The sequence below is a fragment of the Monopterus albus genome, unplaced genomic scaffold (assembly GCF_001952655.1).
Source record: "Monopterus albus unplaced genomic scaffold, M_albus_1.0 scaffold72.1, whole genome shotgun sequence".
In the NCBI taxonomy this organism is placed as follows: Eukaryota; Metazoa; Chordata; class Actinopteri; order Synbranchiformes; family Synbranchidae; genus Monopterus; species Monopterus albus.
This window is the reverse complement of record NW_018127952.1, coordinates 2160029-2184228: the sequence shown is the minus strand read 5'-3', so window position 1 is coordinate 2184228 and position 24200 is coordinate 2160029. Positions and strand designations below refer to the sequence as shown.

The 24200-nt window shown below is 39.9% G+C and overlaps 1 protein-coding gene across 6 annotated transcripts in view; it reads right to left on the bottom strand.

The window, feature by feature from the left end:
• Window positions 1–24200, bottom strand: part of myo9aa (myosin IXAa) — a 91825-nt gene that overhangs the window by 43115 nt on the left and 24510 nt on the right. For all 6 annotated transcript variants that reach the window (XM_020605687.1, XM_020605692.1, XM_020605688.1 and 3 more), the window contains exons 3-5: window positions 2118–2212; window positions 1976–2038; window positions 31–130 (exon numbers count right to left, since the gene is read on the bottom strand). In XM_020605687.1, coding sequence (XP_020461343.1) covers window positions 31–130; window positions 1976–2038; window positions 2118–2212 — 258 coding nt within the window. The remainder of the gene's footprint in view (window positions 1–30; window positions 131–1975; window positions 2039–2117; window positions 2213–24200) is intronic.

The following is a 24200-nucleotide window of genomic DNA, read 5'->3' as shown; positions in this document are numbered from 1 at the left end:
GCTTATTGTAGCTGATTTTGAAGGTCCCACCTGACTGAGGTAATGGTATTCTTCAGGCTTCTTGAGGTGAAAGGCTGTCCTCTCATCTTCACTCGCTCCTGCCAGCAGGTAGTAAAACACATGGTAGTTGCTAAAAAAAACAAAAAGGTTTAACACAGTCATGTAAGAGGCATATATATGTTCATCATGTTAGAATGTCAACAAGGTAGCATTAGCATGTAAGCATGCAATGTTAGTATTACTTCAACTAGAAACTGAGTGCAAACTACAGGGTGGGCCACGGAAAAGTAGCCCATGTACCCGTATTGCCCGCGGCACTGGTATTGGAGGCGGACTACTTTTCCATGGCCCACCCTGTAGAAAATGACAATGGGAATTCAGTCCTCTATTTTAAAGAAATCCTCATTAATCCATGTGTCAGGCTCAAAAAACAATGTTAGCTGATCACCAAAGTCATGATGTAGAGAGGGTCAGTATGTCTGCCACGTTAAGTGACAAATAATCCAATATTCTTAATTCCACTATTAGACCGCTATCTTTACCATTATCTGCTTACCGTATATTAGTATAAACTGCTGTATAGCTTACTCATACTATTAAAGTCAGAAGTTTACATACACCTTAGCCAAATACAATTAAACTCACAACTCCTGACATTTAATCCTATAAACATGTCATGCATAAAGTACATGTCCTAATGGATTCGCCAAAACAAGTTTGTTCATGATATCTGTGGAGTGGCAAAAAAATAATCTGTTTTAATGACTTCAACCTAAGTGTATGTAAACTTCCGATTTCAACTCCATGTACTACATTCATTACTACTGTATATTGCTGTACTATACTGTACGATATTCTACTGTATATCATGTTATACAGCACAATGACTCATTAGACAAGTGTGTTGGACTGATGGAGCAGTACTGAAATACTTAGAGCCACAATGATAATGTGGCTGCAACAACAAAACAATAAAGATGGCTCAGGTATCACAATTTGTTTGGATGTACAGGTGTATATGCATGTACTGTAGGCTTGACCTTTTTCTATGACAGTATCTAGCTGCAGTGTATAAAGTTTGGAGGTCAAACGTGCACAGCGGCTGTGTGATCAAGGTCTTCTTGGAACGCACATACCACACACTCATTCAAACTTTTAATGACCTGGACTCAGCGATCTCAATAAGACGGTGCTAACACAGGGGGGTCCACTCTGACCTGCCAGTCCAACACATTAGTGTCAGCCCAACTTGGAGCTCAACTCACATGACAACTCACACAACAGCCTTTTTGATTTGAGTGAATTCAGATGTACGTTTTCTGCCAAAATTCCCTCCATTTGTTTTATACTTGCTGACAGCACAGTTTATTTTTCTGAATAAATAATAATGCCTTAAGAAAAGTCAAATGTTATATTAGTCACCATACAAAATTGTACTAGAATTGCCAAGGTTGACACAAAAAGGTTTGTTGAAATCACCCATATTTATTCATTCATTCATTCATTTTCTACCGCTTGTCCCTGAACGGGGTCACGGGGGGGCCGGAGCCAATCCCGGCCAGCCATCGGGCGAAGGCGGGGTACGCCCTGGACAGTTCGCCAATCCATCGAAGTATGGCTTATTAAAACATTTTGATGCTCATTTCAGAAATAAGAATTTGCAAAAATTCTTTTAATACAAGCAGAACATAATTCATGTTGGATCAATGCACACAGAAGAGCGGCAGTAAACCTTGTTAAGATGACGGTGTTTTTGAGAAAGTTGTGCGTCAGAAATCTGGAGGCCAACATTTTGTAATTTGTCAACTTTTTTAAATTTATTACCTCCAACTTTGCCATTAAATAACACTTTTAATTTCATTGCCCAGAAGTCAGGCAACCGGTAAATGCCACCTCCGGCTTAACAAAACCAGGTATGTGTATTTTGCATTTCTAAGGTTTCAATAAGGATCTACTTCTTTTGCGAAGTGCTCACCGCTCATTGTGCTCCTGATACACCAGCCTTGATTTCTCCAGGAGGTATTTCTCAACATATGCTCTGAAAAGTACAACAAAAACAGTTATCTTCAAAACATACTTTTTCAGTAAATGAAAAGCATTGGCTTCTGCTTCCTTACCCTCTCACAGTGCCACTCTCCTGGTAGTTCACCTGAATGAACTTGCCAAAGCGACTGGAGTTGTTATTGTGGGCTGTCTTTGCATTCCCAAATGCCTGGAGGGGACACAAAAGAAGATGTGGTAAGATAAAAACAGCACACACTGGGCAAAAGAAATGACAAGAAGCCACATATTACATATCTCACACACAGGTTAGTACCATATGTTTGTGGATCACCCACACAAAGACTTTGGCCTGGTGCCAAACATGGTCATGAATCAGCCTGGATGGTGCAGAGCGAGCTCTTCCTCTTACACAGTTTGAAACAGAATCACTCTGAGGCAGATTAATAACATGGTTTTAGGATCAATTCAAGTTAGAGTTGGACAAACTGCCAGAGTGTGGATGAGGAGCCAGGCAAGCTGGACTGATGGAAAAAAGCTCCTCAGTGAGTAATGGGATCCATGTGGCCATGTGGAACACGTGTAATGGTTGTGCCTTATTATGACAGTCCAGTATTTCCCCTCATGACTCCGTTTATGTTGTGTGACTGACTGGAGGGGAAGCAGTTTGCCTTATATAAACCCTCTAGTTACTTGTCGTTCTTCCACAAGTAAACACATTTCTCAGTGAATCACTTTGAGCTGCCCTGAGAGGTGCGTCCACAGAACGGGAAACCATGCCTCCCCGACCCCTCCCTTCACCAGTTCCACTTACACAAGCATGCTAGTGGAAGGCGGTGACTTCAACTATTCTTAATGCACAAATTTGCATATGACACTGAATGTACTCCTTGACCCCGTACATTGTTGAATTTCACTTTCAATAATATCATAGTGTTTTGTTTCCTGGTGGACCATAATTGGCTAGCAGTGCTGCTGCTATAGAGGATAGGCACAAACAAAAAACAAATAAATAAATAGAATGAACTCATGGTTCCCTCTTACAGCTGTAACAAGTCAAAGCTGTGCAAGGGAAAGTGGCAAGCTTTTTTCTTTACTTAACTACGTTTCACTCTCATTCCGTGTTCTGTTCTAGTGGCCCAATACCGTACTGAGAAGCTTTATGTTGGGTCTTCCTTTTGTCACCTGTCTGTACATAAGGTTTGGATGATCTCTGTCCTATCCCTACGTCTACGGACAAAGCTCATCGCACCATATGCAGTCGGCAAGCAGGGCCCAGGAGAACCCAGTATATTAGCTCTTTCTAATACTGGCAGAGATTAGCTAAAAAAAAACTGGACCACTACAATGAACTCGCCCTTAATTTATGACTCACCAAGCAGAACAAATCATTAAAATGGGCAGGTGCTGTGGAAAAACATATTCAGCTCTGCCGTCTGGACAAAGACAGAGCGACACAAGGTCAAACCGAAGAACCGTGACAATCGCTTCACATCAAGAAATGTGTTCTGTTCAGAGAAACTGGTATTCTGTTCAACGCTGCAGCTGTGTCTGAACTGGCTGACCTGCGTGGTCTAGGAACCACAGGTCAGACAAGGACAGACTACTATCAGTTAGGGTCCCTGCAGTTAATGGCAAGAACTTCTTGAACGGACAACCAATAAGTCCAGCACTAAAGCACTCATCACAACAAAATGCTCACACACAAAGTTAGGAACACGGGTTAGACAAATCAGATATTGGACCTGTCGGTGTTTTTTTTTTTTTTTCCAGTGGCTTAACATTCAGCATGTGGTACTGAACCAAGAGGAAGCAGAATGTGGAACAACTAGAATAGTGAGAGCTGATTTATGTTCAAGCACTGTGGATTAGGCCACCTGGTCTGTGTAAAAAAGATACATAGTTGAAGAAGACATTTTTACAGCCGACAGTGTGTATTCTTTCTAAACTTGGCTCGCTACATATCAGCGGCAATAAAACACAAATCTCACAAGAGAAACTTACAGTATGACTGGCCTCTGGAAGGAATGGAGGTTCTTACTAGCATGCCAGATGTTTAAGCAGCACAACATGTTAATGCATGGAAAATAAAGTGAAATAAATCAATAGGGGGAGCCAGCAGTCATGAGGTCTCTAAACTGATTAGTTACTGTCATGACTAAGAAAATCCCATCATTTCATTTTCCAAGAATACTGTAAAAAAAAAGAAAATAAAGAAAAGACAAGAAAAAGAAATTGCCAGACATGTCGGTCACACTGGCCGTAGGCTCGGAGACATTAAGGCCATATTCACACAGAGACCGTTTTAACAATCTCTTGTGTGGAAGAAACAGGTTCTGCCTTGGTTCGTCAGTCAGAGGTGGAACGCAAGTACAATTACTCAAGTACTGTACTTAAGTACAACTGACATATCTACCTTTAGTATTTTCATTTTCAGCTACTTCAAGCTTCAATTTCACTACAGTTTAGATGCAAAAATTGTACTTTTTACTCCAAGACATTTATTTGATAACTATAGTTATTACTTAGTTTTTAGAGCAAAATTTTGTATAATAAGAATTTATTGATACCTGGAGGGAAATTCACAAGCTATCCAGCATCCAGCTTCAAATTATAAGCATATAAGCTACTGTAGTTCAAATTAGCTCCACCTTTACCATCTGCAACATTAAGCATGATGTACTCAATGTGTCAGTAATTATAATCCAATAAGACGATACACATCAATGTGAAGTGTGCTATTCTGGATAAGGAGTAGTTTTTGATTTTGGTGCTAATACTTTACCTAAGTAAATTCCGCAGGCAGGACTTCTACATGTAACAGAGAATGTTTACACTATGGTATTGCTGCTTTTATTTGAGTAAAGACTGAGTACTTCTTCCACCACTGGTACCGGTGAGACTGAAATACAATCTGTGAAGTCCAGTTGAGGAACACGTTTGTTTAAAGCTTATTAGACACCAAAACACAACACAGTGGTTAGTAATCCACAGACAGGATTGCACAACTCTACGAAGTTATGACGGGGGCAAATGTTTCATCTTTGGGACAACCCCCAGCGAAACAGCAGAAATACGCCATTCACATGGCAAAGTAATTCCCCAGGGACACGTGCATGTATGGGACTGGCTGAACCTGCGCCTTGTCAGGTGATGTCCAGTTACGTTGCAGCAAAGTGAAGGGCTATGATTTCTCCACACAAAGTGAGCCCTGTGTGAACATGGCCCAGGGCTGTCTTGCGGACAAACAACAGAGCAATTGATAGCAACTTGTCAACAGACAAGATCATCACACAATCGGTAAGCAATCTGTTTTTCACCCAAGGTAACCCCAAATAGGCCTGCATGCAAAGCAACCACAAGACAAGCTGTGCTTTCAGTAACTTGTTTTCAACTGCAACAATTATTTTACTGCACTCTTGCTCTTTCCACCTACACAAACAACCCACAACAATACATATTTCTTCTTGACCCTTCTAGTACTGTATGTGAGTGGTCAACAGTTATTCTGGAAGAGCCACAGTGTAACTCACTAACTTAAATGCAAGAAGACAGGGTAGGTTGAGTTGAAGTGGGAAGACCTAAACACAAAAATCACAGCAGGTCATGACAAAATAACTAATACAACTCCTAACACAGTGGATGAGTAACTGAGGGTGGATTTTCTTTCCATTTCAAATGGGAACAAAGAATCAAAGGGACACTAGAGCTAAAATTGTTTGTACAGACATGAACTGCACAACTTCAGTCACTACAGTGGGTCAACATTATTATTCTTGGCTACAGACCACAGGCTGAGCCAAAGGCAGACCAATGACAGACTTGAGATGGTGCCAGTGGGTTCTGGGTGTAATGTGTCTGACTGCATGCTCGGTCAAAGTCGTCCAGAACAGGGGAGACAGAGAGGATGCCACAAGTCTGATGAGTCAAGTCTATCCTCATGTTAACATCTGGAGAAACTGTTCAGTTGTGTCAAATTCTGATTTAAATTTCCTTTAAATTGTGGCTTTAAAAAAAAAATCAGTTTTTTTCTGTTGCAAGAAAGTTAACTCAAGTTTTTCTTTGATAGCTTCTGTCAAAGGAGCTACCAATCCCAATGATGCTTGAGCACTTCACTTCTCCGTCCACTTTGTTGTCACCACCTGTCATATTCCAAATGTGTCTTTTTTTATGCTAATAACTGTATAAAAGTAACTTAAGTTATTGTGTTTAGGTTTGGTGTCTTTTTCTCAGTACTGTATATGTTTGGTCAAGCCTGCATTTCTACTTCTACTATTTAGAGTGGCAGTAGTATATTTTTCCCTTCCGACTCATGCTCTTGCAAGTGCATAATTTGCTATAGGCCTGCAAGGTAGCTGGCAGTTCACTGGTTTTTGTGACTAGAGACATCCTGAGTTTTATTGCATATGAAAGAGAAACACGTATGTAAATGTGAAAAAATGTGATGGCACCAGTAAATGACTGAGTGCTGACACCTGGGCTGGCAAAATCCACTAATCTTCCACCGTAGCAAAGGTTTTAACATTTCCACAACGGCTTCATTTCTCAGCCTCGGAGGTTGCAACTTGGTTTTGGTCCCCAGAAAACCCTAGTTTAGCTCACAGTTTTTATTTGTTCTTTTCTAAGAAATCATTGAGACCTGCTCCGTGCTACTCAAAGACATTTTGTTCAGAATGTGTCAATTTTGTCTGTTGCGAGATAAATGAATCTTTGTCTGCCTTTGTATACTCTGAGCCATCTAGTGTGGCGCAGAGACATGACTTTAAATCATGAAGATGACTGCATTAACAGCTTTTTCAGGAAAGGAGTGTAGAGAAGAGAAAACAGGAAAACAAACGTCCTCAGATGTGCCTGTAGGGAGCTGGGTGTATGCAAGCGGATGTAGGGGTCAAGTGATGTGCTCAGAGAACAGAGACAAAAGACTGCTTGATTTAACTCAAAATGGGATTATCTTTTTCCAAAGTCATCACCTGCTTTGGGGTTACAAATGGATTTCCGTGCCGGGTTATGTAGAAGTCATGTGACAGCACAGTCCAAAAATACACAGAGAAATGCTTTGTCTGAAGTTACATGAATGGGCTATGAAATAAAAACAGCATTCTTTTGAGTGGCTGACTGCAAATTGCATCTAATTGCACCAAACTTTACCATTCCTTCTTTTATGTGAGATCCACTGGCTACTCAAAGAGGCACTCCTCGTTTAAGCTCTGTGGATTCACATCCGTTTTACCAGGCTGAATCATCCACTACAGTATGTGGACAGGATGTCAGTGATCAAGTAAAAGAGCGAGTGACTCGGCCCAACGTGCCTCATGGATATGTCACAGCATGTACAGGAAGATGACGTTCCCCAGAGACTAATTCACAACCATCACCGTTGTAATCTCACACGATGTCATGATGGCCAGAGTGGACTCTGATCACTGTGGTTGTTAAATCACAGAGGGCAGTTCAGTCGTGCTTCCCACCACAGTGGGATGTGGGTTCTGGCAGCAGCTGCTCCTGTCAAAACACTGCTCGAAAATGTGTTAGGGGACGTACAAGTTTAAATGTCAGTAAAACCTTTAAGAGGTAGCCCGCTTCTCTTCCATACAATAGGAGCAATGAACACACTGTAGCTTGTTTTTTTAAATTATATAATGTTTGTCATGTTCATGATCTTAGTTTAATGTAACATAGTAGCCCTACCATGTTATCAGTGGTATATACCTGAAGCTTCTCAATGCTCCACCATAATCACAGAGGATTGTTAAGTGCTTCCTTAAAAAGGCTGGAAATCACTAAACTACAGCTGACAAGGATGTGCATGACAAAGACAGGAGAACAATGAGGGGAAAAAAATCTAATTAGAAAAAGTATAGGCCATTTGATCAGTGCAGTGGTTGCCTGAACTTTTTGGCTCAACCACAAAGTCCTCCTGAGTTAGCACGAAGGAAGTGAACATTAGTCACAGAGAAAGTCAGGCATGATAGAAAAATTACCTCCAGGACTCCTCAGCTATCAGAGGCATCTCTAATAACACAAAGCTCTCTGAATTAAAGAAGATGAGTGGAAAAAGGCCACAATTCCAAGTAACAAAAGCCCCTCAGACATAAAGAAACCACAAACTTTAGAAAGCCATGAAATTAGTGAATTCAGTTCCCATCCATAAATTGTAAACCTGTGTACGAGCACTGAAAGAAGGAGGCTCTCATACTCTCCGGTAGAGCAATCATTGTACCGTGTTGAAAAGTGAGCCAATATTAGGGAGAAAATTGTGAAGACATTAGCAGTAATGTAACACCAGGTACCAAACTTCTGTATCCAAACAGTCAGGAACACAGAAGGTGGAGCTTTCCAAGAGCAAAGACATAGGCTTCACTTGTCATCTGTATTAATCCATAGATTAATCCAAAGAACTCATAAGGGTAGGAAAATGTTCTCATCACACAGTGAGACATTGTAATACTTCAACCAACACTTGAAGTAACACCAATATTGAAGTTTGTGTTTTCTTGCCTGAAAACAGTGAAACAGAGCTTAACAGCAAATTACACAATGATCAGCCATAACATTATGACCACCTGCCTAACACCGTGTGCACAGGAGCCAATGTGGCTGTTGGTTGGCGCTCATGTCACTCTGCAGCTCACGGTGCACCTTCTATGAATCCATTTGCTTCCATAATTCTACTGTCAGGAAGAGCACTTCACCTGTCAGTGGTCATAATGTTATGGCTAATTGGTGTATATGACACTGTGCATTTACACAAATAGATTAAAACTGCACACGAAGGTCACAGCTGAACATTTCAAAAATGCCAGACCAGATAAACTTTCTTTCTGATGAAGAGAGAAACCTTGAGAAAATGCTGCTGACTCACCACAGGATTCCCTGCATCATTTTGAGGGTGGCACCATGTTTACAGTGAGTCAGCACAGCAAGCCGCCCAGTCATTCCTTATCTGCAATAAAGATGACGTCCTCTGACTGCTTCCCTGTTGCACCTGATCTCCACTTTATATGGGCTTCTACTGACCTGAGTCTCTTTCTCAGTTTACAAGCACACTGGAAGTGAAACCCTGACATCTTTGTTAGTGATCGCAGTTTATTACATGTGTGGTAAAGCGGGTAATTAAGTATTTTTACTTAATTATGATTTTGAATGAAGAACTAAAATGTAAAATAAACTCCCTGCTCAGTGAAAATAAGTGGAAGGAGGCAGAAAACACCTCAGAGAACTTCACTTACTCTAAACAATAAGAGATTTATTCAGTATTTGCTTAAACACAAATCTCACATTACTGCTTCATCAAACTGTGGGTGTCTCAAAAATACTTCAGCATGCCCACCATGTCTGGAATCTAATCATAGTACTCTAATTGGAATTTATTTTCAAATGCAGTGATGCATGCATACTTCTATTACAGTAATAAACAGGCTAATTCAATGTAATAGCCTGCTAAAAATAAATCAGTTCATATGGCGCTGTAACTGATATGAAAAACTTTGAATATCCAGACTAAACTGAAACTAGATAGGTTCTGTTTCTACAGCCACTATTCTCTCCCAGAAGTTATTTTAATACTATATATAAAGTTAGTCAATCTTGACATGCAGTAAAAAGTGAAAACAAACAATAGAAGGTGAAAGAAACAACAAGGTTTTAAGCCTGTTTTAAAAGACTGTTAATGTCAACCTGTAGGACAACAAGGATAGTTGTATACTGTATATCTGCACATTTTTAAGACACCCAGACAGACAGCGTATTCATGTCAACAGGCAGACGATAAAAAGTTGGTTGTTTTTGTGTGTGTGTGTCCAGAGTTCTGTAAGACATGGCTAAAAGTAGAGATGCTGATGACTAGGCTCAGCTGTCCACAAGCAGGGAAGTGACATTTCAGCACAGTCGGAAACTGAAATGGGGCATTACCCATACTGGGAATTTCCCAGTCCCAGATGCTCAGGACCCCAAAGAACTAAACTCTGAAAATTAAATATAATCTATTAAAATAAATTCAATACCTTTGGATTTTTAGACTATCATCACCAAACAGATTTTCTGTCCCCAAAGCTTGCACAGCAGTGAAACTCAAAGAACATAAATACACAATTTGAGGACATTATCTTGGACTCTGGTGAATTTTAATGAGCCCTTTTCACTATTTTGGTACTGATAGACCAAACAGTAGTAGGAAAGTCCTAAAACCATAACATTACGAGGGCAGGTCTTTATGCATTCTTCCAAAAAGAAGCTAGAGAGCATTTTTCTGCAGTGTAACTACAATGCTGGACTGACTTTTCTGTGTGGGGTGAGTATTTGCAGCAGAGGCCCTTCGCTTTTCTGTGAAGCACAGCTGCCTTACAGGATATTTATTTCAAACATTGTCAAGATGCCTTTGACGCAATGTCATTTCTCACACTGGCACGCACAGTCTGCGCTGTGCTTCAGTCATTCACCTCATTATTCCTGCTTCTTCTGCCATGTGACAATCTCAACGAAAAAAAAATTTACACTGAACCTTTGACCCAGTGTTGCATAAAAGGTGTGAGAAAGGGGTTAGTGTGATCCAAAAATGTAAGACCCGCATAAGCTAATGTCCTCAAACCCAGAGCGACACAAAGAGCATACAGAACCTGCATGTTTCAGAACCAACTTTACCATTATTCTGGGGTAGACAATAGTGCAGTGTTTCCTCGTGGTAATGAGATGAGGTAAATGAGAGGTGCAAAGAGGGGTGAAAAAAAAAATCAGGAGGGAGGGGGAAGATAGAAAAAGCCAAACTCTGAGAAACAGAGAGAAGTGTAGATCACAAGAACTGTTTACGTGTACCACTTTGTTGAACATAGCCACTAAACATACAAAGTGATGGTGACAAAAGTAATCACAACAGTGTTTTAATAACTGGTTGAACTGGGAAATTGTAAACAGTGCCATTACTTTTTCTTGTGACTTGGCTATGATATGTAAAATGATGCTGCTGTAACTGGACTTTGTTGGATTTTTCAAGTGCGTTTCAGACTCAGCGATAAAAGAAAAAAGAGGGACATATACCAACAAATACAGGCCTTTAATAATGCCATGAATGACAGAGGGCTGGGTGAGCTATTCTGGACTGCAGCGCAGGTCAACCCTGGACATCTTTCTGTGTGATCATAACTCACAGTATGAATAGCATCACTAACTGCAGTTCTTTATCTAAAAAAAAAAAAAAATGTAAATAAAGATTTAAGTAAAACTAAATAAATTACCAAAACCAGAGATCACCAAAAGATCATCTCCTACAATTCTTTTAACATATTCGAGAGAAACAAAAGAAATGAACTATTATTATTCCTTGTGGTGGTAGTTCAAGAAGGAGTGATAATCGCAGCATATCCAAGCGTATGACACGTCCACTGTTACTAGGACTGGAGGCTGATCTGCACAAAATGTCTTCACTGTCTGCCTTTGTCAGCCAGCCTCTGCAGTTTTTGGGTTTTACCAAAACAGTAGGAGAAAAGCTTCTGCTTGACAGCCACAAATGCTGTCATTCCTTCCACTCGGCCCACAGGCACAGTTCAGTGCTGTGAGTCACTCTGCCGAGAGGAACAAGACCTGCTTGTTGAGTCAAATATCAGACTGGCCCCTGCACCCACTACAGTGAGCAACGAACTCAGAGGACATGTAATAAAATCTGAAAAAGAAACCATTTTCACCCCTAGAGCTGAAATGGTTGCTTTATTAGACAATTGGCAGAAATTAATTTGCAAGGATTTTGACTTACTGCTAAAGACACTGCTTTCAAAAACACAAAATTGGCTAGTTACAGCAAATGTAAACGAGTGGTTCGCTGGTTTCTTTCATCTTTTCCAAAAGTAGACTGAAGATATTTCAATTTTGGACTTTTGATTGAACAAACAATCAAACACATGTCACTTTGAAATGTTAAGAAGTTCTAACAGGCATTTTTAACTATTGTTTGAGTAAAACAAGATACCTGAAGATGTCACATTGGGCTGTGGGAAATTATAGTGGGTATTTTCACTATTTTTATTTTATAGATTATACGATTAGCTGATTACTCAAGAAAATAAAGTAACGGTTGTGGTACCTTTTAAAAAGAGCAGGTCAACTTCAGCCTTTGAGGACAATGTGACAACAGCACATAGATGACAACACATCGATGGCTGAAGCTGATCCAATATATGCAGTATACTAAATACACAAACCAACTCCAGCCAACATTAATACAACCCATACAAACAATAACCAGAAGCTAAAGTGAGCTGGAAAAGAGGGTGTGACTTGGCCGACAGGACCTTCGGGCCTGATCATTGATCCACATGCACATGCTTTAGTATGAAAACCAATATACCCACACACAGATACAATGAGTTACGCTGCATAGTCAGAGGCTCCAGATTAATCTCTGCAGCACTGCAGACATGGGTGTGGCTGAACCAAAAGGCCTTTTCATCAGTACTTCTGAACAAGATGTTGATGTGAACACTTGCACTCGCACGTTTAGTTTCATTATTTTGTCCACTGATTAATCTGCTAATTAACTTCTTAATCAACAGTCTGGTCTGTAGAATACCAAAAACCAGTGGAAAAATTACCATCAACGTGTCACCGAGTACAAGTTCAACACATTCAAATGTCTTGTTTGTCCTACCGGCAGTCCAAAACCCAACGGTGGTCCGTTTACGATCACAGATGGTGACAATAGTTGTTATTCCACATCGCCAAAAAACAAGGAGGTGTGGCAGACAGATGTTTCTAGTCAGTTAATAACACAGTGACTGATCTGTTATTAAAATGGCTTTGTTGGGTAGCAGCATTTATAAGCCTCTGATGATGTAATAGCTTCCACAGCAAAGTGCCTTTACATGCCAGTCTCCCATATCCATGTCCTTCTCACTCAAAATGTTTGTTTTTACGGGTGGGTAGGGATAATGTTAGGTTCACTTATGGCTGTGGCTGAGCGAGTCAGTCACATGCTAGTGGTTTCTGCTGGTCACCTTGTCAGAGTAACAGAGGAAGTGCAAGCCTAGGAAATAGGTTTTTGCTCCTAATGTACAAGTGCTTTTAATGTGTGACATACTGGCTCTTCTGTAGTAGAAAACCATTTGGGAAATGGCTGATTTTTCTTGCTGCAAACAAATTAAACAGATAATGCTATAAATGAAAAGTAAACCTGAGTTTCTAGTTGTTAAGCTATCTAAATCTGCGTGCGATAAGAAGGGCTTCACCTTTGTTAAGAGTTTCAGGTGAAAAAAGCTGGTTTTAACCATGGATCTGATCTGCTTATCAAAATTATGGCCACTGTCAAATATCACTCCAAGGTTTTTCACGGTATCAGTGAACGAAGGTGCCAACGCTGAAACACCTAGACTAGGTACAACAGGGTTAGGGCAAAGGGCTAGGGAATGCATTAGGTCAGTGAGTGTCCTCACAAAGATAGAAGAGCATGTGTAACATTATTACAGTAAAGAGAGATACTCAAATGCTAATGCTTCACAGTTGCACTGAATTCTCCTTGACTAAATATACTTTGTTAAATACAGGGAGAAAATTATATTGTCAGTACTGGAGCAGATTTGGTGGCGCCGTGATCTGATGATGACAATGGGTTGAGTGACCCAAGTCAGTTTGCCTCCCTGTGGATGTGTTTGACAAGCGTTAAGTAAATGTGCTCGGCCATTAGGAAAACAGGCCTAACTTTTAGAGCAAACACTAATCCCACTCACTCCAGAAGCCCGTGTCAATATTTAATTTCTATGTGCCAGCATGTTGCTTAAAAAACCCGTCACTGCTTCGGATTCAAAATCTCCTTCCACTTATTTTCACTGAGCAGGGAGTTTATTTTACATTTTAGTTCTTCATTCAAAATCATAATTAAGTAAAAATACTTAATTACCCGCTTTACCACACATGTAATAAACTGCGATCACTAACAAAGATGTCAGGGTTTCACTTCCAGTGTGCTTGTAAACTGAGAAAGAGACTCGGGTCAGTAGAAGCCCATATAAAGTGGAGATCAGGTGCAACAGGGAAGCAGTCAGAGGACGTCATCTTTATTGCAGATAAGGAATGACTGGGCGGCTTACTGTGCTGACTCACTGTAAACATGCTGCCACCCTCAAAAAATACTACTTCAGTATTTTTGTGTGTGACAACACAGGAAACATGAAATGCACAGCTGAGCTCAAATGCAATGAGCTGCGATGAGCTGAACAAGAACAACTGTAGGTTACAAAGAAAGGCATCTCATACAAACCCCCCTATGCTTTGTACTGTAAACTCACCTACGTCTGTGTTGTCTCTTGCTGGGTGTGGTGGTGTGCCATTTATGGAATGGTGGCAGATTTCTGGGAAAGTAGAAAAAGCCTAATCCAACTCTTTGCATTCTGACTAAACAACTGTATGCAATCAGGTACGTCAACATTTACGGCAGCTCAATACAATGCAGAGTGCATAGTATTGTCAGCCTGTGAGTTGTGACTCTATGCAACCGTTCACATACTGATAACACTCAGTATGACAATATATTTGATCAAGATTGCTGTCGTAGCTGTAAATCTGTGGTTGTAATTCCATACAGCCAAAAAGAAATAAGTAAAACTTGCCCTCAAAAAGACTAGAGCAAAGCAAAGACAGACCAAACATCAGCAGAATGAGAGGAAATGTGGGACGCACAGAAAGCCGCTTCTCAAATCTGGCTGCCATACAGCGAAAAGGAATGTAATGGTGAGGGGGAGTGAGATGAGGGGGCCCGATGTCCTGGAAAACATGGCGTCACGTTCCAATTTACTGTGTTCAGACACAAGGAAAGTCAGGAAAGAACAAAGGCTAAAGTGTTGAGACCAACTATAACTGAAAGATGTATAGTGTGAAGACTCACACAGCAAAATAGGCTAATCTTTATGAGTCGTTTCCTTTTTCCTCTAAGAGCGAACGAGTCCAGTGCAGAGCTGAAACCAGTAGCTAATTAATTGATTAGCTGATGAACAGAAATATAGCCACAAACTGTTCTGATCATTTAAGCTGTTTTTCAAACTGAAAAGTCTCAGGTGTTTCTCAAAACAGACTAATTTGATAATTCTGTTTGACATTTTATAAACTACATGATTAATGGATCAATCAGAATAAAAATATTTAACTCACAGATCTGTAGTTAAATCTTAAAATGGGCCAGAAAAGGTAAATATACAGACATGTTTATCCTCCATCGTATCACAGGCTGTAACAAAGTGTCCTTTAGAATGAATCGACCCAGTATTTAACACTCAAAACAGTTACTTTAATTAAATGTTTTATGTTTGAGAGAAAGACAGAATTCTTAGCTCCTCACATGATCTCTGAAAAATGGTTTCATGGGGGAGAAGGGATTACTCAGCCACAGAAATATAAACCTCACGCTTCTCAAGTATTTATAATCTGATCAGTCTCCATACACTAACTGTCCAAAGCTGAGGCTAATCATTATTACAGATCTGGGCTCGGCCTCACTTCTCCCGGTTTCTCAAGTTAACAAAGCAGACCGACTGCACGCAGGGTGAGGGCGCATGATTACATCAGAAGTGGAAAAACGAGAAGGATCAATTACATATTTGGATAGTAGAACAGGTTCTGCTGGATTTTTGGTGAAAATCAGAAACAAAAGTGACACTTCAACAGATTTGGGAGATTTAAAAGTATAATTCTGTTCATGTAAAATGTAGAGAATATATTACACAAGACCACAGCAGGTTGATCAGGTTAAAAATAGTGAGCAGACCTTACAGATAAATCCTGTAACATTCCTAATCTGTTATCTTCCATATGAACTTTCTGCAAATTAAAGCCTATTCAAAATATTTCACAGTTTTCATGTTCATTTGATAAATCATAATACAAACGTCAATTAGACGCATTAAAAAAAAAAAAACAGCCTTGTTTGAAGCTTTATAATTTGTTTGTGAAGTAATCCAGACTCAGTCTATAAAGCCTTTATTGTATGGATGTTGAATCAGCATCCATACTATGTTATCCTGGTCTTTATTGGAATTTGATCTTCAGATTATCACAAATCTTAAAAAAAAAATAAATAAATTTGTAAATGTCTATAATGATTATAATTTCTCTTTCTGCCTTGGTAAAGTGTATTTTAAATTTACCATTTATCCTTCTGTGCTTCACACAAGTTTACATATTTAGTCCTTACTAGCATCACTGAATATTTACCGAATAAACACTTAAAGAACTAAAAGAACTACACTTAGGGATGCACCAATACCGACACCCGTATTGGTTCGATACCACCCTCCAAGACTTGTACTCGTAAAAGTTGTCAGATACTATGCACCAATGCCACTTTACAGTAATATTACATTAGCCTCATGCTGGCTGAGCTGGTGGAAAAAGATTTTCAGTGGTCTGTGGATATTTTAAGATAAGTGACAATGACAAAAGTAAGGCAGACTGAGTTCTGCTTCTCTGCTCTGCTGTGCGTCTGTGATTGCCTTTCCCTCCCAGTCACAAAAACCCAAGGGTTGCATTTTACAGAGACGTTAACGCTTGATATGTGCAACAAAACTAACAGCAATGAAGAAAGTAACTGGACCTAAGTCAGTTACACGTTAGAATTCAGCAGAAATGGTGACAGTTCTGTGTTTGTCACAAAGTTTTCACATTTGCACAGCCTCCTGTTATAATTTAATCACAATCAGAAGGTAAATCTCACGAATTATCTCTAAAGATTTTTATAGTCATTCTAATTTTTGTAGTAGAAAGATTGCCTCACTGGGTGAGGCATATACAGTATGTACGGTATATGTATGAGGCATGTACAGTATTTGTCATAAAACAGAGCTTTCTGCACTGTTATTGCCTCATCATACCCGTTTAATATCTTACAGCTTTAACAATAACGGTGCAGAAAGCTCTGTTTTATGACAAATACTGTACATGACTCATACATATACATACTGTCTATGCCTCACCCCACATTGTTAAAGCTGTAAGATATTAAACGGGTATGATGAGGCAATAACGGTGCAGAAAGCTCTGTTTTATGACAAATACTGTACATGTCTCATACAGTGAGGCATATAAACTCCAGTTAACCTCTAATGGGCACTTTAAAGCTCTGTCCACACAGCACAGCAAAAGTCAGGACAGGTGGTCTCATCAGCAATGCGCCCACATGTAGGCACACATGTTAAGCGTTAGCTGTCCAGTGCTAGGCTAGCCCTGAGCTACAGGGAGCCAAGACAATGCAGCCAGGCAAGGAGAGTGAATTAGCACAACCACACACTAAACCTGAGCCACGTGGTCAGGGCAGAAAGGAGGTCAATCCACTTAGCCATATCTAAGAGACACAAACAAACATCAGGCCTCTGTCCAATGCTGTGCCCGTGCTCAGAAATCCGTCCCCTTGAAGTCCTCTGTCTTACATTGCACACAGATGTGTTAGAACTGGCCAAGTCACACACAGAAATGCATTGTTCTGAGTCTTTTAAGCAACATCATTTTTACTTCATACAGAACAAGCCTTTTCTGTTCATCCCATTTCAGTGTGACACACTGATGCAGATGTAGTTCAGGGCAGTAGGGCAGCTGGTCAAGTGTGACGGCAAGTGCTGGCTGTGTGTGTGCGTGCATGCGTGAGACTGACGAGGCACCTGCAAACTCTGGCATATCCCAGCATGAATAAAGAGCTTGTGAGGGGACATGCTGCTGATGACTGACAAGTTGAATCAAAATACATAGTATAGTACAGTCAGATGTGCAGACAGGGTTCTAGGTACTGCAAAAAAACACATATGATAAATTATATCTCCGCAGATGTAAGGCTGCAACTAGATTTTATTTTTCCTGAGCAGTTACAATGTGGATTATGTTCTTAATTAACAAATTCATTGTTTGTGCATCAAAAATAAAAAACTTCTAATCACAGCTTCTAAGAGTCAAAAGATGACACCTTCAAGTGTCTGGTGTGACCAAAAGATGTTCAGTTTACAGTACTGCATGTCACAGAAAAACAACAAATCACCTCATGTGAGAAGCTGAAACAAAAGCAAAGCATCGAATTTAGTATTTTTCACTATTTTTGACTGAAAATTCAGATTGAAAATGGTCATTTTTAAATTGATGCAATTAGAAATTCTGATTAACTTGCTGTGAAGTGACTAACCAAAATCATTGGCACAAACTTGTGAGCTTTACACAGATGTACTGTGGCTGTGAAGGCTGGCACAATTATAGTTTAACCTAATGGTTCTCAAACATTTTTTGTCATTCCCCACTTAAGAGGGTGGGCAAATTTTCAAGACCCACTTGCCAAAAAATTATAACGAAATTGGGCAATTTGACAATTGATTGAAATATCAAATAACACTAAGTTGAAAACGGATAAAATATAAGTGCAACTGTATCGTTTGACAGAGGGATAGTTTTCAATTTTGCAGCACTTGTCTCATCCAGCATAATCGACACCATGTCTACAGTTACAGGGAGAATGAGCTGCTCAGCAATTGACTGGGGTGTGTTGTCTCTAAATGTCTTCTTAATTTGTTGGGTCTCTTACTGTCTGCTGCCAGCGGCTTAAGACACAAGACACACATGGGTCTGTCCTCTGCCCCCACCATTCCCACCGTGAATCCAAGCGCAAGATGGGCTTCATCATATTTTCTTTTCAGCTGGCTTTTTCGTTGATAAGGCTACTAACCTGTCGTTTTTTTTTTTTTGTCTGCTTGCACTGAATCGCCTACTTTTTTTGTGGTCCATGTAACACATTTATCCATTTATGTTATTATGCCCACTACGTACAGTATTAACCCTCTCTGTGAACGCTTCCTTATATTGTTGCGCTGCAGTTAACATGCCGACGTTAAATAGTTATTGTTGCACTATGGTTCCACTTTTTTCTCCTGGGCGCCGAACTGATGTTATTTTAATTTACTTGTATTAATGACCCATTTCTAATTTTCTCTGTTCATTGTGCCCCACCTGTCATGTCTTTATTCCCCACTAGTGGGGCGCGCCCCACACTTTGAGAACCACGGGTTTAACCTCACCCACATTCTGGGGATAAGGAACATTTCATTCATAAGTTATGAATCTATGCATTTTACAATAACATCTATAATCACTTCTGTGGAGCAAGAAACCCAACTCGAGGATAGAAGAAAGTTTATTTGACTTTAGATACGTTTTGACAACACGGATCATTAACCTCTGTGAGACTCATGTGGCTCCACCAAATCTCTCTAAACTCTGGCCTCAAACTGTTCCAGTGGAAATGAGAAACTGTATCAACACTATCCTCTGCTCGATAGTTTTGTTTTGTACAGATGGGCTGACAAAGTACAAACAGTATGTGCTCCTCTTTTCCAGCCTGTGGTACCAGTGTTCATGTGTACGGTTTAAGACTAAAATAAGGGCTTGGCACCAGGATGGCGAGATAAACAAACAGTGAAAAGTAGCAGCTGGACCTGTTTGCATTCCTCATTTTTCAGCAGAGCAAAATGCCATAGTTGTAACAACGCTGTTACAAAGTCTGCAGTTGTTGCTTGTGCATGTCATGCATTAGTTGACTAGATGAAACTGAGGATTTTATTATCAAGGACCAAAAAGAGTCACACGTCCTTCAAAGAATACATCACAAATTTTTGAAAACTTCTTAAAGTTAAATACACAATATTGGAGGCGGACAAAAAATACTGAACTTTTAACTTCCCATTTTGACTGTATTATATGTGATCACCTAACTGCAACGGTCTAACGCCTGGCCATTTCCAGCATGTACAGTGAATAACAGACTAAGTGATTCATTCATTTCCTGAGGTACCTTTTTATGAGTGACTAATGACAGTTATGAGGGATATGACACAGCAGAGGAAGGACAATCAGCTGGATGGCGTAACTCATCAAGCAGTTCAGATAATCAATCCATCTACTTTTATTATTTTATGCACTCAAATATAAATAAAGGCGGCAAGATCAGTGGAACAATGACCAAGAACTTTTGCAACAGAGCCTTTCTCAACAGTATGTTGGGTGTTTTAGGTTTAGAAGAGTGGTATAATACTGTATGTGTTTAGATAAGAATAGTGTTTTGGTTTTTTTCAGTATTTCTAGTTTTAGTCGTCTTTTACAAATACCATTTCCCATTAACCCTGGGTTAATCATCACAGCTGGACAAAAGAAACCAAGGGCTGGTGGAGGAGCCTTCAGACATATCATGCTTTAACAACAGAAGGACAAGAGGGGACTGAACAGTGTTGAATACACCAACGATTATAGCTAAAAGCTGAAAAAAAGAATGTTGCTCTCTGACTGAATTAATTTACCCAACAAGCAGAAGATAACAGTGTAATAGCATTACTATAACAATTAAATTCCATTAAACAGTTCAATTCAGACCTCTCTGAATATGGCTATACTACTAGTGTCCACAACAGAGCAGCCTTCCCTCAGTCATCTGGGACAACCCTAGGCAAGCAACTCTAAACATACTATATGGCTTAATATTATGTAATCACTAAATCATGATGAGGAGAGTAGCTACTCAAAAACTAATGAGACTCTTCAGCTACACCACTAACCTCAAGTTGCTACACAAACATAAGCTGCTTGTGTAATTTGCTGCTTGCTTACTTTAGCTAGAGTCCAGCACCTGTACAGATAACTTGGCAATTGTAGCTACCTTTACACATTACTCAACCAGGGAATGCAGCCCACTGGGTTAGCATTCATGCCAGCCAATATTATACATTTTACCCTTGTTTCACCTCAGACATGCACACAGCAAGGTAACTGTACACTCATCTGAGAGATACTGCACATGGTGCTCAATCATTCTCTTTCATCTGTTCTTTCCACCTCAGCCTGAGGAAAACAACACTTTTGGGACTCAGTAATTCTTGCTTGACCCTGCCCAGTTGGGGGAAATCTTGTAATACACACTAATCCTATGCAGCATTGGTGGGGGCTCTTGGTGGATGGCATTTAGTGTGCAACTGTGTGCGTGTCTCTGTGTGCAAGTGTGGTCAGGTAGCAATAGAGAAGATGCCGAGAGGTGAAACTGTTGACCTGGGTTGACTCACACAGGGTGTTTCTGATGCCAGGGAACAGGAGCTCCAGTGCTCACCAGACCAACAAGCTCTGCCATTAGCTAATATTAGGAACTGGTTTGGCTGGTGTTACTAATTCTCCATGATGGAAAAGAGGCTGTTTATTTCTTGTGTAGAGGAAGGTTACATTCACGGCATTGCTCCACCATTTTTAGTCTGTTCAGTAGAAACTTAAGTCACATGGTTCATGCACTGTACATAATGATTTATTCAAGTCAGTTTAAACTACACTTTGGTGTATACATTAAGCAAAATGCAACTAACTTTCAAGATTAGTTTGCATTTTTGGCGTTTCTATGCAGGTTTTTTTGATGAGCAATTTGAAAGTACATCCAAACACTAACTGATTTAAATTTCTGTTTTCAACTGAAGCTGTAATAAAGTCCAGAGTAAGAGTTTATTTACTGAGGGCGTATGATGTGTTTTACACAGCCACCAAATATGGCTGATGAAGTTGCTACAGCTAATGTCTTAGCAAAACAGAATAGTTTACTTACACATCCAGCAGATGCAAAGTGAAGTTTCTGGTAACGTAATGACTAATTTCAGCATTAAACCTTCTTTGCAGTGCTGCGTTTTGCAACTCATGAGAAAACATCTTGGTTTTTCACTGCTGGGCGTTTATCTTTCTTCACCAGCTTTGTCAGTCTGTCATTTGGTGCTGGGCAGCAGAGTTTAAAACGGGACATAACTGCCTACAGGGTTTGATGAGAACTTTTAAAACACAGAACACAGCAAATGTCTAAGGTCATACAAGCAAAACAAACTAAAATAAAACAATTCAACTGAGTTCGAGAGTTATGAGCTTCATTCAATAGCTGTAGCTAACTTATTTGCATTCATTGTTTCTACAATGCATATGTTTATACAATTTTCTTCACATACGTTTACAGTACATAATTTTTTCCATTCTGATCGACTAACTTTTCTTTTTACAATGGTTAATCCAAACCTTGGTGGGTCTGTATAAATGTCACAAAGAGCTAAAAAATGAGGAAATGTATTATGTCGTGCCTAGTGAACTCAGATATCATCTCAGAAAGACAAGATGCACAGTTTACAGCACCAAGCTTTCATTATTGATGAAAAATGTTGGAAAAAAGATGATTAAACAGAAGCACACAGGAAAAGGGTTCTAATAGTGATGCTGCACTCACAGATTCACTTCATACAGCAACTGTCATCCAGTGTCAGGGCTTCAAAATGACAGGGTAGTCCAAAATATAGTCAAAAATTCAACTTTATTCAGGGAAAGTAAAGGTGTGAAGGGTAAAAGAGCAAAGTCTCCATTACTGTGTTTCAGTGAATAAGTCTCAGCTTCCATTCTGGCATGGACACAAAAGAAGATAAAGCCTCCCCAAACAGTTTTAAATAGTAAATTCCAGTGTGTGAGCATGTAGTCAGGGGAATTTATGGCTCATCGTGCATTTCAGTCATATCTGGCTCAAGAAGGTAAACAACACCAGGAATGAAAGGGAGCAGATAAGCACTAACCCAACATTAGGTGAAGTAGTCGTCATATTTCACATACTGTATGCTTTTGTTTGCAGGGTCAACTGGAGTCCAGAGGTGTTTGAAGGTAGGATGAGCAAATCAGTCACTTGAAACTCCAACCCAAAGTTGAAGCTTAATTGCCTTCATTCGGGATAATAACCATGTTCAACTCAAGGTCTGTCACTTTATGTGTTTATTTAACCAACATTTAACCAATTGAAGCACTTGAGCAACAGGAAATAAGGATCTTAACATACAACTGCACCTGTTGGCTTGTTTCCACAAAGACCAAACCCTCTCACACGTGAGAGACAACCTACATTTAACAAAACAGATGTGGAAAAGAAGTCCATCACACAAACCAAGCAATATCCATGAAAGCATCTGATGAGCTCACCTGTGTAAAACCTAAGGAAAGCATTTACAAACACTGTAGCTGATGCAAGATGATCTTTCAGGTATCAGAAAGCAAAGTCAGCATCACTTCTGAATCACCACAACAACAGTGGGAGGCTTTGTCACCATGTTCTCCGGCCTGGTACAACAATAGTGTAATGTCTTCGAGTGCCACCATTACCTCTGTATTAGAGGAACTGGCCTGCAGCCCCCCACCCATACGCTCCCACTCGGCCCATAGATTTCGCATTGGGAAAATGTCACGAGAACAAATCTCACTTCTAAAGGTTCAGGAAGGTTTTACATACATGTGTAAAAATCTCACAACACAAAAAGTGACAAGTGACTTTGTTTGAGGCATGCTGTTAACAGTTTTCTCTTATCACTGTAGTCTACAGGCAAAATGCTTTTCAGGCCGTCCTGTGTGACAAAATCATTGCAAGGCTACGAGTGGTCACTGGATAAAAAATGTCAAGCCAGACTAGGCGGTGGTGCCGTATTTTCAGCCAGAGATGATTAAGCCCTTGTCTGCCATGTGGTGGAAATATTTTCTAAATACACAAACCAAGAGTTTTTTCATTTTTATACTTTCTCTTCAGACCCAGCCCACATGGACTCAAGTGACATCACCCGAGGCAATGTATTAGACTTTGCACAGCTGCCTCTGTGGCCACAAAAACTTTATACAGCTTTGTCACATATGCAGCAGCACTCCCCAAGACCTGTAAAAAGACTAATACTGGTGAGTTCCTCTTTTAGGCAACTGAAACACAGCTCCTGAATCCAATGGCCCAATTCAGAGATCAAGTTTAAATTCAAAGCTCTTCATACTGAAAGACTTAACTCCTAAAGTAGCCAATGCTCTTTACAGTCATCTGGACACTGAACTTTTTGTCAGTGACAAAATCCTGTGATTAAATAACTACACATAAATCAATCCACAGATTACAATATATTAAAAATGGCAAATATAAATCCCCTGTTCTGTTTGGCTACTTTCCTGAATGAAAAGCTTTAAGGAAATGAAGATGAAGTCATGTTTGGCTGCTGTTCCTCTTCTGCTCTCTCTCTCTCTCTCTCTGCAGTAGCAACGCCACTCTAATCTTGGCATTAATCACTAGTAGGCAGATACACAATCTTACTATGCAAACAATTAAAGGCGGCTCCTCTGCACTTAAAACTCCTCACTCGTGTTGCTGCCTTGTGGATTAACCCAATGTGTTTACACAT